A 16291-nucleotide genomic window follows, 5' to 3' on the forward strand; every position below is an offset into this window, starting at 1 on the left:
TTCTGACGTAAATGATTCTATGATTCTTGATGCCTCATTGCTGCACTGAGAGGTCCATATACCTGCTGCAGCAAAGGGGCTCAGTACCTGCCTTATCTTGTGAAAGGTCCTAAAAACCATCAGATTTTAAAGGAAAGGTATGCATTGCTCTCCCAAATCAAGAGATTAGAAATGTATCTGCTAATGAACTTGGACGTCCATGTATTCTGAAACAGACTCCTTAAAACTCCTTGTTCATATCTGAAATAGATACGCTAGTTTTTTGAGGTAACCTCCATCTTGTTAGGTGACCTCTGAATACGTCTACTTTGTAACCTTCACTGGTCAAGACTTTGTCCTAATGAGTACAGCAAGTGTGGCGCATGGAGAAAACACGGCACTGAGTAGACCAGTGCGGGATAGCAAGTGACTCTTGACAAAGAGGAGGATATTGTGCCATTCTGATGATTGACATTGAATGTTAATATCTACATGAAGGGCAGAATGTTTTCCATCCAGGAAGAGGCATCTGTTCTTGCTGTCCTGGAAAGGTTACAAGCATAGTATTTATAGCTGTCCTGTCAGGGCAGTAGAGCCTGACAGCAGGCAATCTTGAGAGCTGCTGTGAGAAGTATGAGAGACTTGATGAAGTCCAGTCTCACAGGCTTTTTATATTGTGTTAGCAGCAGCTACCTTGAAAACAAATTGTGTCCAGACATTTTTTATTCACTTTTCTAGGAGCAACAGAAGTTACAGAAAACCAGACTTTGTCAAAGAAAGTTGGTTCACAGTAGCATCACTGATAGGCAGGAGATCTCCATTCGAGTGGTGTTATGTGTGTTATCACCTGGAATGGGCAAAATGATTATATTCGCTGGGGTGGAGGGGCATTACTAAGGGAATGAGCAGATCATTCAAAGGTCCAAGATATCTTTAGATCTTCTGCTGTGGTACAATAGCTTTATCTTTGAATGAGAAAGAATACAGGTCATGTTTGTGATCACAAACCTGTTCCAGGTTGCCCAGAGAGGTGGTGGAAGCCCCATCCCTGGAGGTGTTCAAGGCCAGGCTGGATGGGGCTCTGAGCAACCTGGTCTAGTGGGAGGTGTCCCTGCCCGTGGCAGGGGGGTTGGAACTAGATGATCTCTAACGTCCCTTCCAACCCAAACCATTCTATGATTCTGTCTTTCTTGATGAGGACGAGTGCTTTTACTGAGGCTGTTTACTGTACCATATATATAGAATACAGAATTGTGTGTCAGACTTCTAATTTATTAGAACAAAAAGCCCCAAATACGCATGCCAAAATGGCATTCTGTTGCTGAATATCCAGGGAATTTTTGTTGGAGGCCTGGAAGATAGAGTTTGAGCTAAGATGCCCTTTGCAGAAGGAGTTTTGTTTTCACTGTTGACTTGAATTAAGAGAGTATTGTGTGAGAGCAGGGTACTGGGTGATGTAATTTGAGCATCCAAATTTCCTACTGAGAGTTTTTCAGAATGTGGTAAATAAATAACTAGAAATGGTATGTTATCCCTGTAATTCCTGTTTTATACTACTAATATATTATAATCCTCTTTTATAGCCTGCTGCAGTCAACGGCATTCTAGCTAATAAATTTATTATTGCTTTCCTCGTAGCAAGGAAGAAAGGTTACTAGGGAAGGGTCTGCTCCTCCTCTTTCTCATTTCAATACCAATTAGTGTGGGATCGTGAGCTGCGTGAGTGACAGAGTGCTCTGACTGTGGAATGTTGCCAGTGCGAGAGATGAAGATTTATTGTTTCTGTCCCTAAAGCGATATGGCGAGTCCTGGTCATGTTCAGTCTCTTCTGACGCTTTTTTTCATGTTGTGTCAGCAATACAGAACAGTATAAAAGCTATACATGTGCCACAGCAAAACACCATTATTTAGAAACGATGCTTTGTGAATCTGTAATAGCTGAATTTAGTGTTGTTATAGCACAGTGGTTCAACTTTAGCAATTAATATTGCCTGTTACGCTTAACTCTATTTCTTACATGAGAAATGCTTCACAGCCGTAGTGCTTTGATGGATATGTGTTCTAGTTCTTGGGAACTTTACTAAACAAGCAATGCAAATTTAGGCTTGTCTGGATAAGCCACAAATAATTTAAGAATCCACAATCCAAGGTAAATAAATCATAGTTTGAATAATGACAGTTTGATAAGCTTTTTGCTATTTTTAATTTTATACTTTGCAGCTTCAGAAACTTCTTACTATGGACCCTACAAAGAGAATTACCTCAGAGCAGGCTTTGCAGGACCCCTACTTTCAAGAGGATCCTCTGCCTACATCAGAGTATGTACTCCCTCTTCTGTGCTCCTCAATGGTGTCTTCTTTCTGCTAAATGCTAATCCCTGAAATGAGATGACAGCTGAAAAATTCACAGATCTCTACCTATATCCACAAGAAGTAGTAGCTCAGGCATGCTCAGTAGAAACTCTTAGTGTAGTATTGAAGTGTCTGTATCTACTGGTGCCGGAACTGAGGGGTTGTGGAAAATCATAACGCAGTACCGCACTAGTGTTGGAATTCTGAATGTACTACCACAGCTAGTGTTACAATATTATTGCAGTATTTGGAGAATTAATCTGTGCCTTGTTCTGCCTTACACAGCCTCACAGAGCCCTGTTCTCTATCGCCTGGTTTCATTGTGCCTCTCCCTAGGACAATTCTCTGACCTGATGCCCTCTTGCACAGGGTACCAGTATGAGGAGAGAAAAATGAAGAGATCAATGACTACTCAAAATCCCACAGGTCCCTTGTTCAGAAGGCTTGAGAGTACAGATTTTATATCTTCATATATATTATTGTCATGAAAAATTCAAATGATGTATTCAGTTCCTACTGGCAGACTTTCCTCTTCCAGTTTCTCTTCCTGGTTTTTGTAAGCGTGGTGGTTTGTAGCATTATGATCCGTAGGAGCTGGCTGCAGGGGGACTTCCACCTCTGCTTTCACTGCTTCCTCAGCTAGCAGGCAACACTGAAAGCAGGGTACAGCCACTGGACTGCCAAAGGAGTCTAGCTGAGACTAGTTGAGATTTTTTTTTTTTTCCCTTTCTTCTTCTGTTTGGATAAGCCAAACACTCCATAGCAGCTCAATTAGGAACCGGTTACATACTTTAAAAAAAAAAAATCACATCACGTTGCTTGTATTCTGAATGCTGTCACAGAAATCTAAAAAATTGATACTGGTCAAGATCTACCAGTAATTTTCTATTTAGTGTTTACCTGATACTATTCTGTGTAGAGCTGTAGCTCCCCATGGATTACAGGATAACATTATGATAAAGTCTCTGCCATAAATGTTAAGGAACGTTCCAAATCCCATTAGCCATATGAATTTAAAAGGTTTTTTTTTTTTTTCTCTGAACAAGACCTGAGAAGCTAATTGAAAGTAACTCTGCAGTTGTGATTGACAAATACATTTAAGCCTGTTGTAAGCCAAAGCGGGCTTATAAGACATTAATACTCTTTGGATCAGGCCCTTTATTCAGTGAGCTGTGCATGTTCCAACTAGGTGTTGCGGAACCTCTGAGACTGTTATTTGTTCATTTTGCCACCTGGATCAACAAGTGGTTTCTGGCATTCAGGCATGCTCAACCATGCCATGATTTCTAAATGATGGCCTCATGCCAACAGCAAAGAGATCTGACTTCTGATCAGCATCTAGCTGCCAGTATCTGCTGCTATCTTGGGTGCTCACAGTGCCACTCACTTATGGAAACAGGACTCATGAAATACAAGAAATTAAATTGTGTTATATTCACTTGTTTTTAATATAGCATTAAGTGAATGTATGTCATATGTACATATTTGTGGAGTGTTTACTGTGTTTCAGTGTATTTGCTGGCTGCCAGATTCCATATCCTAAAAGAGAATTCCTCAATGAAGATGAACCTGAAGAGAAAGGGGATAAGGTATAATAAACTTTTTTTTTTTTTTCTTTTAAGTATGCAATAAGAAAGTCATAGTGGTACCAAATGAAAACTAATGAAACATGAAGAGTTAATCAAAAATATGTTTTCCAGGCAAGGCTCTCTTAAAACTGCTTCCCAGGCAGATTAAAAGTATCAGATGACTTTGGGGTGTCTCAGGTCGTATCACCGGCACAGTTTGCCCTGACCTGTGGGGAATGAGCTGGACGGGGTTATTCTGTCAGCGGTAGCTTGTTTTCAGCTGCCGTCATTCCAAGAGGACCTTGCTGCCTCCTCCTGCATTGCATGATGAAAATACATTGTGATCACATGAAAAGAATGGCATTTCCATTGTATGACTGGCATACATCCAGCCATTTGAAAGTAGATGGCTGTCGGGGTCTCAAATAAATAGTGGCAGCCTGCTTCTGGCACTACATCAGAACATTTCATCCATCTGCACACAGTTTCCTGATCGTGTTTTAAGGGCCCTCAGACAAAGGAGTAATAAGGACTGCGAACTGTTCTGGTAGCGACAATCTGCTCTTAATACTCTGTTTCCCATAGCCCCATAGACATGGGCAAGAACTTGTTTGTGTACATAGTCAATTTTGGTGTGTTTGCAACATAATCTGACCTGCTTTGTGCATGTAGCTCAGCTGTGCTACGTGACTGCAGTGATTGTCCCATCATGCTGTGAAGGCTGGACAATTCTGCTATAGTGTATGAAACAGCTTGTTATTTTCCCTTAAAAGCATACAGTGAGACACCAACAATAATGTATAGCTAGCAAAATATGACGAAAACAGCCTTAAACTGTAATTATCTGAGGACTACATGAGAAGGACTGTTAATCTTTTGGAGAAACTATTTGACTGCATGCATCTTCTGTTTTCAGATTTTCTGCATAACACGAGAAACTAGCCGAGTTTAAAAGCATGCCCATCACAATACATTTCAGACAGTAGATTTTGGGTTTGGAACAGATATTGTAGATTCTCCTGTACTGAGAACGTACTTCTGTACTGGTAACATCCTGGATTTTTGTGTCCAGATAGTTTTTTCAAAAAGAGGAAATAGACACCTAAGCAAAAATACAAAGTCATTATACTGATTTGATTGTAATTTAGTTACTAGCTTCGCTTCGTCTCTCACAGCTTCAAAAACAAGAACAAACTTTATGAATTAAAATTACTCTGGCTTTTGTTAGGTCACTGTATTTAAGAATAAATATCTTTTTCCTGGGAGTGTTGGGGGGGGGAAACAATGGCATGTTTATATTCAAAACAGTGATTATAAAAATGGTCTTTGAGATTGTTGGCGACAGTCACGTATTTACGCACACTCCAAATTAAACTTTTTTTCAGACCATTTAGGTAATTTAAGTCACGCATTACCCATTGAATGTGTTCTCACAGTGTAGAAAATATGAAAGTAAAGGATATTTTGAAAGTTGGATCTGTGCCATGTTTTGTTTCTTTGTGATGTTGTTGCAAGTGAAAGGATTGTTATTTTTTTTTAAATAATAGTGTTAGTTGCTGGTTTGTTTTCAAAACCATAAATGTCCGTATAGTCTTTTGGAAACCTAGAGGAGTTCTCTGTGTTTGTTTATTTGGAACTTGCACCTGAACTGAATAACCTTTAACATAAGCATCTGTTCTTCGAAGTGGTTAATTGTTAGTCAGTGTGTTTGTAAAACAAAGTGAAAAGATTCTTTTCTCATTCAAATTCTGTTAGGCAAGTTTGTGCTCGGTTCGTTTCTAGGCACGACTGGAATTTCATTTTGGTAATTTGTGCCTGAGAAGTGACAAGTGATAAGAAGTTGCCAGCTTCAGACATTTTATAAGTTTATGCATTTAGGAGCCACCATGAACTAGACTGACCTGAGGACAATGATTTTGCTGGCATAAGCTGTTTTTGTGCACTAAGGTGGTGCAGCAAGACCCCAGCCAGAGTCTGACAGAACAGGTCTCAGTCTCTACCCAGGCAGTAGCTGTAGTACCTGCACAGAAAAGCAAGCTCAGACTAGTTGTTTAAATTTTGTGCTAATATCCAAAGCACAAAACATGGGAGCTACGACAAACTGTTGTCTTTACTTGTGAGAGTTCCTGCTATGTTTATTTACAGGTACCAAAGTTGCAGTTTGTCAGCTCTCACAGTAGCAACCACCTCACTTGCATCCAAACACCCCTATGAAAATACAAATTTCAGAATACCAGAACAAATACTGCATTAGTTGTTGGTGCTTGTTTGTTTAAGAGAAGCTCACCTGGAGTAGTACTGCGTCCAGCTCTGGAGCCCCTACTACAAGAAAGATATGGACGTGCTGGAACGTGTCCAGAGAAGGGCCATGAGGATGATCAGAGGGCTGGAGAACCTCTCCTATGAGGACAGACTGAGAGAGTTGGGGTTGTTCAGTCTGGAGAAAAGAAGGCTCCAAGGAGACCTTATAGTGGCCTACCAGTATCTTAAGGGGGCCTACAGGAAAGCTGGTGAGGGACTTTTTAGGATGCCGGGTAATGGTAGGACTAGAGGGAATGGATTAAAACTAGAGATGGGACAATTCAGACTGGATGTTAGGAAGAAGTTCTTCACCATGAGGGTGGTGAGGCACTGGAACAGGTTGCCCAGAGAGGTGGTGGAAAACTTCCATCCCTGGAAGTGTTCAAGGCCAGGCTGGATGGGGCTTTGAGCAGCCTGGTCTAGTGGGAGGTGTCCCTGCCCATGGCAGGGGGGTTGGAACTAGATGATTTTTAAGGTTCCTTCCAACCCTAACAATTCTATGATTCTATGATTATTAAAAGGTAAATTGCTTCTTAACGGTTTGGGGTTTTTTACGTGCTAGCTTGATTAACTTTTAACATTATTAAAGTTTAAATCTCCCAGGAAACAGAATCTGACTGAGATGGGATTTAAGGACTACGAGCAGGAGGATACATTATTGGTTTTGCTAAACGTGAAATGAAAATGCAATCCGCCTCTAAGTCCTTGAAGATGGAATGCTTCTTTGTAATCTTAAATGAATACATCACTGCAAATTTCATCTGAGTGTATCTTGGGAGACTTGTGATGAATGGCATAGATACAGATTTTTATGTCATTTATCTGAGGTAACTAAATGCCTTTTGGTGATTGGGGGCATCAAGAATTTTCTGCTAGCGGCAACTGGTTGTCATGATTTCTGAGAAGCTAATGATGTGAGGTTTTTATAAAAGGCTGCCATACCAGAGCTTCGATAATTACATAAGCGGATATCCTAGGAAAAAAATACTATCCTGAAACGTTCCATACAGTATATTGGAGGGAAGGTGGTAAAGCTTTTTAATTCAAGCCATGGCAATTGTAGGGTTTTTCCACGATGAACAAGTGACATCTCACATTTGGAGTGAAATTGCTTTTCTTTGCAATTCTGTTACGTGCTTCAGTGCTCTGATGGAGCAGCCAGCCCTGGTGCTTGAAAGCAGGCAACCGGGTGGTCTTGCCTTGTGACTGTCTAACCACGGAGGGCAGAGTTGCACTCTGCTGCTTTTCCAACCTTCCCTCCAGTTCCTTAATACTTTTCTACAGTCTGTAGCCCTCTGAAGCCAGAGGAATACAATGTCTTTTGCTCTCATGTTCCCCATCTTAACTTTTTCCTCCCTTTTGTGGCACCTTTATCTTTGTCTCTCTTCCTGCCAGGTACTGTTGTCATTTTAATTGCTGGTCTTCTCTTCCTTTGCTAGTCCTCTCTTTCCCTTGCCAGATTCTTCCCTTGGTTGTTTCCTCCTCTTTTGTCTTCAGCTATTTGTCTGTGATCAATTTTCACTTTTTTGCTATTTCAGTAAGATTTTTCTGACCCTATATGTAGCACACCATGTATTCCCAGCATACCACCCTTTACAAGGTACTTGAAAGCACAGGAGAGCAAAACAGTAATGAAACCCATTTCTGGTTCTGCCACAGAACCTGGTTCTTCCTCACAACCTGGAAGAAATTATATCATTTCTCTGGTCTCAATTTACTTACCTTTCTGGCAGTAATGCTGCCAACCTCCTTCGCATTACTGTAACATGTCATTTGTGAAAGTTTGAAAAGTGGTTTTGATCCTGAGTGAACAAGGCTGTTGAAGAGCTTAGAATAATTCACTGTGGTTCACCACATCTGCTGTTGAGCACTAGTGAAATCTGGGGGGGGGGGCTGATTCAGTTCATTACACCATTACAGCTTTATAAATGGTTCCTTTCCATCCTCCTCTCCGAGCGCTTGGCTAGCTGTAGGCGTAGCTAGACTGCTCTTTCAGTTTTAGTCTAGCTCGTTTTGTTAAAAAAAACAAAACAAAACAACCACAAATAAAATAATTTTAAAATAATAATAAAAGTGAACCACAAATGGGATACCCCTATAGAGCGTGCAAGAGCCTAACGAGGACGCCTTTCTCTGGACACGCAGCCTTGCTGTGATTTCCCATCGAGCAGATGCGTCCTGCCACCTTCTCCACAGGCACGGTGGCCACCGGGGTTGGTGACTCCCTAAAGCTCACAAACCCGTTCAGAGCAAGCAATGACCATGTCGTCGTTGTCTCTCCTTCTAGAATCAGCAGCAGCAGAACCAACATCAGCAGCAAACAGCACCTCAGCAGCAGCCGCAGGCAGCGCCGCAGCAGCCGCAGCCGCAGCAGCAGAACAGCAGCCAGACCAACGGGACGGCTGGGGGAGCCGGGGCAGGAGGAGGGGGCACGGGCGCCGGGCTCCAGCACAGCCAGGACTCCAGCCTCAACCAGGTGCCTCCCAACAAGAAACCACGTATAGGGCCTTCAGGCGCTAACTCAGGCGGGCCTGTCATGCCTTCAGATTATCAGGTACCTCTTGGATTTTTGATGCTTTGGATACTGTAGGGCCAAAATGTCGTTTTCCCCCCTTCCCCGCTGCAAGAACAGATCATGTTTTAATGAATTTCTCATGTAACCTGAGCTGGCATGCTCTGATGTATTAGATAAAAATGTGGGTTTAAAGGTTTAAAAAGGTTTTGTTCTGCTGTTAGTAATTTTCAATAGAATACCAGTATGAGTCGTACCTGCTGCACCCTGTGAAGTGTTGATGACTAGTCCGCTCCAAGAAAGTGCTTAAATTATCTGCTTAACTTTGAGATTATTCTTACTGAAGCCAGCGTAACTATTTCACACATGTAAATGCTGCATTAGATCAAGTTCAGGATACTCGACTCTTGGCAATATTAAATCCTGCGTGAGAAGCAGATCCTGAGAAGCAGAAGCAAAGTGAAAACTAGGTGCTCTCATTTGATTATGGCTTCATTCTACCTCATATCATCACATGTATGGAGTGGTTCTGTAGTTTATTCTGGTGTCTTTCTAGTATCTTGCTAAGTCTACTTCTAATGTTAAAGAAAAAATGCATGTTAGCACAGAAATGGTGTTTTGGTTCATCAGTATGGTTCGTGCCGAAGCGGGGTACAAAGGCACGCATTGTTTCTAATGTGACCCAAGTTGAATAGATTTCACGTTTTCCAGGACAGTAGCATTCATAAGTAAAAGCAGTATCACTGAATTATTTTTGGATTTACATACTTGTCTTTGCTTACTAGAATTATATTTTTCACTGAAAAAGTGACTTACGCTAAATATAGAAAGCATTGAACTTACCAGGATCCTCAATACTTGTGAGTTTTTACTTGCTGGGACAGTAATGAGTTGAAAGCAGAATAAGAGAAAGGTAGATATTAAGGGTAGATTTTAAAATAGGTTAGGGATTCTGCCTGCTGCTAGCCTTTGAGAGGATCCCACCTTAGAGAAAGGTCTTTTCAAGTTGCTTCAAACTTAAAATAAAAAGCTTTTAAAAACCCCAGCTCTGGAATTGCCTTGTGTTAGCCCTCCAGACCTTCTCCAGAGACAATTGATTTCTCAGTGCCAGACATTTTTCTCCCATTTCTGTTTTACTCTTTTAATTACAAATTATCATGAAGGCATTGAGGGCAATTTAAGGGTAAAGACAACTAGGTTTCTTTTTTGAAAAGTTCCAGACAGGCTTGAGGTCTGGACGGATCACTCCAGCTGTCTGACTACACAGTATTTATGGCTGGCCTGTTTTGGTCTGTATTTTGAGGACTGGTGTGCTGCATTTGATGATATCCATTATAGAATCCTTATACAGCTCTCTGAATTGTTGGCAAACTTCCCCTCTACAAGTTGCTAGCAGTCTAAATCTTTTTTTTCAGATAGTTAGATTTATTTTTTTTACCCCCTATGGCTTCTTCCTTCTAAACTTTGACAGCACAGGCATCAAAATGACGATCTGTATGTTTCCTTTACGTCACTGGCTAAATTGTATGGTCTGATTATCCATTTTTACACTTGCGTTTGGCTATCTGCCCTTAAATTCTAGCTGACTGTCTTCTGTTCCAGAAAGGAATGTCTGCAATTTGTCCAAGTCTGACTTCGTTAAAAGCAAATTCTCTTCTCTGGAACAAAAATAAGCATGGGCAAGTTAATGCATTCTTGTAGTCTTATGGCATTAATTTTACCCCATTATATCTTCTTCAGAAGTAGGAAGAAGAATCCCTTTGCTCTGATTTTCATTTAGCTTGTGATCTAAAGTCTGTGTTGAAATTTTTTTGTAGTTCACCAACCCCGATACATGTTGCTTCCACAAATGACAGTGCAAATTCCGTGTTGAATTTTACTTAGCATTCCTTAGGTGACCTTGAGTTTTTTGCTTGGCATGATAAACTGGTGCTTTTCATCCAGAACGAGTTCCTATAAAGTCATAGCAATTATCACAATTCTTTGTTGTTGAAGTTGCAAAAGCTTCCAGAATTTTGTGACACTCTATTAGCATATAACCATGCAGGCCAAGAATCATCTGCTTATTAACAGCGTACGTGTTGTTGGGAGACATCTCTTCCAAAGCCAGTCTCTGTTATTTCCCAAACTGACCCTTACAAACAAGTGAAGTTACTCTGCACAACTATTAGTTATATTGATATTATATTGAGACACAGGGATCTGCAAGATTGGACTGTTATCTCTCTCTCTAGCCTCACTGTGCTTCACCTTGAAAGCACCCTTCATATTCCTACATTGGACATAACGCAGAAAAAGTAATGTGATATTTTTAGGGTTTAGTATGTTTTGCAATTTGTGTAAAAATAAAGGTATAAGCAATGTACAGAAACAAAGGGCAGAAGTGTTTTACACTGCCTGACCTGTAGGTTCCTGCTGTTCATAATCCAGCTGAAAAGCTGTCAGGAGGCTTTCCCAACTCTCCTGGTTGGGATCTGATGGTTAGATGAGACCACCGATCAGCACGTTGCCTTCACTGAGTAGATGCTTGGTCTGTGGAGGATGTTGTTATTCTTACAGACCCACTGTCTCCGTGGGACTTCCATTCAGAACTCAGACTTCTCCAGGGGCTTTCCGTAACTCATAATCCTGTTATTTAATCAGAATGTAGGTTCTTAACACTTTTCCTGTATGATTGCTGTTGACCACAGTCTTGCTGATGACCTTTGGACGTAGCCAGGTAGAACCATCCACTAGACAGTGAACAGAAAACTCTGTTGAATGGCTGCCTGACCCTGAACTTAACTTGGCTGGAAACAAACTGTTTGCTGACAGCAAATAGTTTGGGGATTTTGTGTAGACGCTCCTTTCTTGTGGATTGGGGTGGATTTTACCTTTCTGGAGAGTCTCCTATCCGTTGAGCAGTACTTTTCATGCAAAGTGATTTTGCAGCTTGCATGATTTTGCAGCTCATTATTAATTCTGGACAGGCGATGGATATGGTAACAAAAGGGCGAATTCAGCAAATTCATGAATTTGGCTTGCTGAGATTGGGGTCCACTGAGGGAACATCCCAAACAGTGGAGGGGAAAGAAAACATTTTGGAAAATGAACGTTAAGTTATTGCACATATACGTGCACATCTTTAAGCAGTTGTCCTTGCTTCCAGTAGGTAAGGCAGCAGGTTCAAAGACTAACCTAAAATTGTATTATTTGATCCTACTGGACGTTTTTTCGTTTCGATACGTTGAATAACTCTTAGGTCATAGTTGTCTCTTTCCCAGGAACAGAATAGTTTCTCTGTAACCTTTACTGTTACCGATCTTGAAAAGGGCGTTTGTGGCTTAGCAGTTTGTTTTTGCATTACTAGTGCTTGCAATAATGATAGGCATAAGTTTAAGAAAAAGCTGAATTTTGAAATGAAGTCTGCTCTCTCTTGAGTCTTGTGTATTTTTCCTTTAAAAAAATGGGTGTGTACATGCTGTAATTCTAGGTGTCTGCTGGTGACCTTGTGTATTTTGTGTGCTGTCTTAAGGCTGACTGCAGATCACGTTGATTACTTGTTTTATGGGACCTTAAACAGTAACACCGTTTAGTCCCCTTCTCCGACAGTCATATTTTAATGAGCCTCTGAGAGGTTAGAATTTTCCTGAGCTGCGTAGTCCTAACAGCAGGCTTGTTTTCATTCCCCTGATCCCACTCTCTTTTCCTGCAGCACTCCAGCTCACGCCTGAGTTACCAAAGCAACATTCAGGGATCTTCTCAGTCCCAGAGTACAATGGGCTATTCCACGTCGTCTCAGCAGAGCTCCCAGTATCACCAATCTCATCAGTCTCACAGGTACTGAGAGCGCTAACGGACTGCACTCAGAAAGGAATGGACTAAAAGCCAGAAGACTCCAGCAATATGAAGTTCATAACGATGAGAAGAACCAAAAATACAAACTATGATGCAGAATTAAAATTCACCATGACAAAAGGAAAACTTCACTCACTGAAGACTTCCCTCCCCTCCCCGCCCCCCCGTCCCTTTATTGCCATAAAGGAGATTCTCGTGAAGTTTTCCTTCCTCCCTGCCCCTTGCATGTGCTCCGTTGTGGTTACTCTAATGAACCCTTCTGATCTGAACCCAGCACTTAACTTCTTTAACCTTTGGAATTTTGAAGGATTCCTGGTGCACCTTCCTTATGCTGTAGTGATTGCCATAAATCTGTCTTTTCAATCTCTTTGATGGGATTTTAAAGTTTTAAAATCTTGAACTCCCAGGCTTTCAAGCTTGTATATAGTTAGTTTTATACTAGGCAAACCAGTTTAGCTATACAGGTATATTGCACCTTTTTAAAGCACTATGTTATTTTCACAGGATATTACTGTTTTGCTCATGGATGTCAAGAACAGCAAAATTTTACTGTTCCAGAGTATTTTACTATTCTGTTTTTATTAGTCTAGTTTTCAGGCGAGGTCTTAAAAATAAAAAAACTAAAAAAATAAAATAAAATAAAAAAAAAGGAAAAGGAAAAAAGAAAAAAACCCACCCAAGCCTCTGCAGCGACAAATATGCTTCATGCTACCGGACTGAACGTCAAACAGAAGATTGCTGATATTTCTTAACTCATTCACATTGAATTCTTGAAATCACAGTGATCATGCTCTGACTAGTTTTAAATTAAGCATTATTTTAAATGAAACCAGGACAGTCACATAAAAAGGAGATGCTTTCAGGATCTGTTGGAACAGAAGAATGGAATGTCTTCCCAGGCTGGACACCAAAATAGTCAGGAAAATGTATTTACTGCCCTCAAGTCTCAGTAGGAATGTGGACGATGGGCTTGTTTTTCTGTTAAGCAGCTGATTAACGTATGTGAGAGTTCTATAAATGTAGCTTTCTTTCACATTCCTGAGTCAATTTTCTAAACATAAAGGTGACAGAAATACGAAGACTTGCGAAAACAAATGCATTTAATCGTTTTATGTTAGAATTAATAACGAAGAGAAATTATTGTGCAGTTTGAAAAGCATGTTGAAAATCGTTCCTTTTTCATGTTTATAATGCATATTCTGTGTCCCTCACATTGCTGTGATTAACCCAGATTAGTTACACCAGATGCGCTTGATTGCACTGAAATGTTTCTTTTTCCCTAGAGCAAACATGTTTTGATTGTGCCTAAGGACTGTAAGTGGATGGGTAGCTGGCAGAGAATCCCCAGTAAATAAGCAAGAGTTCAGAAGCGTAATCAGAGGATCATTGTCCAACTTCTGCAACCACAGTTACTCGGAGAGACACAGCATGTAATTTGGGACAGCCTCGTTTTTCCTTCAGCCGTCAGAAGTAAGGCTGGGTCTTGTTGCAGGAAACCTGGAAAATGCATTTAGAAAGCTACCAGCAATGAAGCAGCTTCTACAACTGGTGTAGAGGAGGGGGTGAAGTGAGGAGAGTTCATACGTAAATGGTTAATGTTACAGGCTTCTATACCGTAGTGTGTTCTTTTCCGTCCTGCGTCCATACAAAAAAAATTGTATATACCCGGCACATATTCACACTGAAGTTGTGAGCAGATCTAGCAAAGATGAGTAAATCCGTTTGCTCTGAGGAGAACACTTTTCATCGCAGCTAGGTGCATACATGTTTCTACTGGATTTGATCTCCCAGTCACCTTTAGTGTTCCCTTCCTCCTCAAACACGTGTTGGTTTTGTACCTTTTGTGAGCAGTTGGCTTGCTTTGGCCATATCTACCATCATGTGGTTTTGACAACGCCCAGCTTCTCTGTAAAAGCAACTAAAACTTACGTTTGTCATCAAACGGGTAAGAAGGTGGTGAAAATTAAATGAAGCAATTTGAAGGAAGAAATTGTTTCTGGGGAAAAATAATCTCCCAAAGGATACTTGCAGTATGTAGCCCTTGAAATGCTACATATTATCTGTACCCTAGGAGCCTGTTTGAAAGAACAGATTTCAATTGTTCATTTATTTTATTGCAAAGAGTCTGGGGTTACGTTCTTTCCATAACTGGAATGTCTCGCCTCTTACTGATGTTAGGATGAGGTACCTTTGAATTGACGGATATTTGGCCGATGCCATAAAGTAACATTTATTTTATGTTTTTGTGACTTGAATGTCACATTTCTGGAAATTAACCTTTGGCGGAGTAATTTTTGTCCCCTCCTGTTCTTTTCACCCTTCTGTTCTGTCAAAATCCTTTTGTCTTTTCCACTCTAGTTATCTAACATTTCTTCTCCTTACTGTGACCTGCAGCTGATCATCAAAATTCACACAGCGTCAGGAGGTGGCGAGGAGACGTGTTACTGTACGGTTAATTAAGGTGGGCTCTTGTGCCAATAAGGCAAAATCATGGTGTAGATTAATCTGTATGTAGAGTGTGAAACTTCACAACAATGTAAGGTGTTTTAATTGAGTGAGCTTCCAGCTTCTAGAGCGACTGCCGCGACCTCTCTCTGAGCTGAACTGGCCTTTCTGCCTTGGGTAGGTCCGATAGACGACCACACGCCGCTTCTCTCTAGCTTTCACGTGCGCACCTGAAGCCGAGCTGACTCCCTCCATTGCCTTCAAACTCACAACTGGGAGGAGAGTGAATAAAAGCCAAAAGTGTTTGCTGCAAAATGTGCTGCAAAATGTAGGCCGTGCACACTCATCTACTTCCTTCCTGGTGGTGAAATAATTCGCCTTTTCTTGGGAGCTTGACACGTGTTTCTGGGGTGGGTGGCAGTCACAGTGGAAGAAGCCTTCTTTTCCAGGGGTCATCCCCTCAGGTTGAAAACGCTCCGCTTTCAGAAGTGAATCGTGCAGTGTGTCGTGGGAAGCCAGGACCATGTCATTTTTATGTTATTTTTTGCCTGTGCAGTTTCAGTAGTTCTCATAGCTCTGTCTCTGCCTGTAACCTTTACGTCCCCACCAAAGTGTTTGACAGCGGTGCCGAGAGGCAGGTGACCCCAGCAGAGCTGTCTTCTCCATCCCGGTCGCCTGGTGGTGGTCGTGGCCCCCGCGTACGGCTTTTCCCATCCTGGCTCAGAGGAAACAAACGCGTGGGGAATGAACAGGATGAGCAGCCTGGTCCGCGTTGGTGAAGTTTATGTAGCACAAACTGCACAATGAAGGAAAAATATAGGGAAAGCTGCGAGTCCTGCACTGTATCTGTGACACTGTATCTGGGGAGGGGGAGGGAAGAGCATTCGTAGCGGGGAGGGGTGGTGGGAAGCTAGAAGTGTTCAAATATGTATAATATTTTATATAAACATAATAAGCTTAGTTCCCCTTCATAATCTTCAGGAATGGTACTTTAACACCATTAAGCAAAGAATTGTTTTAGGATTAAATAAATGTATTGTACATAAGGCCATACGTAATCTTCTAAAAATGTCGCCAGACAGGAGCGATGTCTATGACTATATGAAAAAAAAAAAAGTCCTTAATGCACTGTTATCTCCTAAATATTTAGTAGTAAATTAATACTATTTAATTTTTTTAAAAATTTGTCTTGTGTAGACACTAAAAAGTATTACACAAAATCTGGACAGAACATGTCCTTTTTAACAGCAATTTAAAGAACTTTTTATATATGTAAGGTAGTACCTTTTCGAATTGTT

At 41.1% G+C, this 16291-nt stretch overlaps 1 protein-coding gene across 3 annotated transcripts in view; it reads left to right on the forward strand.

Moving 5' to 3' along the window:
* The window catches only part of CDK19 (cyclin dependent kinase 19), a 132562-nt gene extending 118403 nt beyond the window's left edge, over window positions 1-14159 (forward strand). For all 3 annotated transcript variants that reach the window (XM_063329779.1, XM_063329780.1, XM_063329781.1), the window contains 4 exons: window positions 2200-2297; window positions 3841-3919; window positions 8487-8753; window positions 12406-14159. In XM_063329779.1, coding sequence (XP_063185849.1) covers window positions 2200-2297; window positions 3841-3919; window positions 8487-8753; window positions 12406-12537 — 576 coding nt within the window. In that variant the 3' untranslated portion in view covers window positions 12538-14159. The remainder of the gene's footprint in view (window positions 1-2199; window positions 2298-3840; window positions 3920-8486; window positions 8754-12405) is intronic.
* The last annotated feature ends 2132 nt before the right edge of the window (window positions 14160-16291 follow it).

The sequence above is a fragment of the Chroicocephalus ridibundus genome, chromosome 3 (assembly GCF_963924245.1).
Source record: "Chroicocephalus ridibundus chromosome 3, bChrRid1.1, whole genome shotgun sequence".
In the NCBI taxonomy this organism is placed as follows: Eukaryota; Metazoa; Chordata; class Aves; order Charadriiformes; family Laridae; genus Chroicocephalus; species Chroicocephalus ridibundus.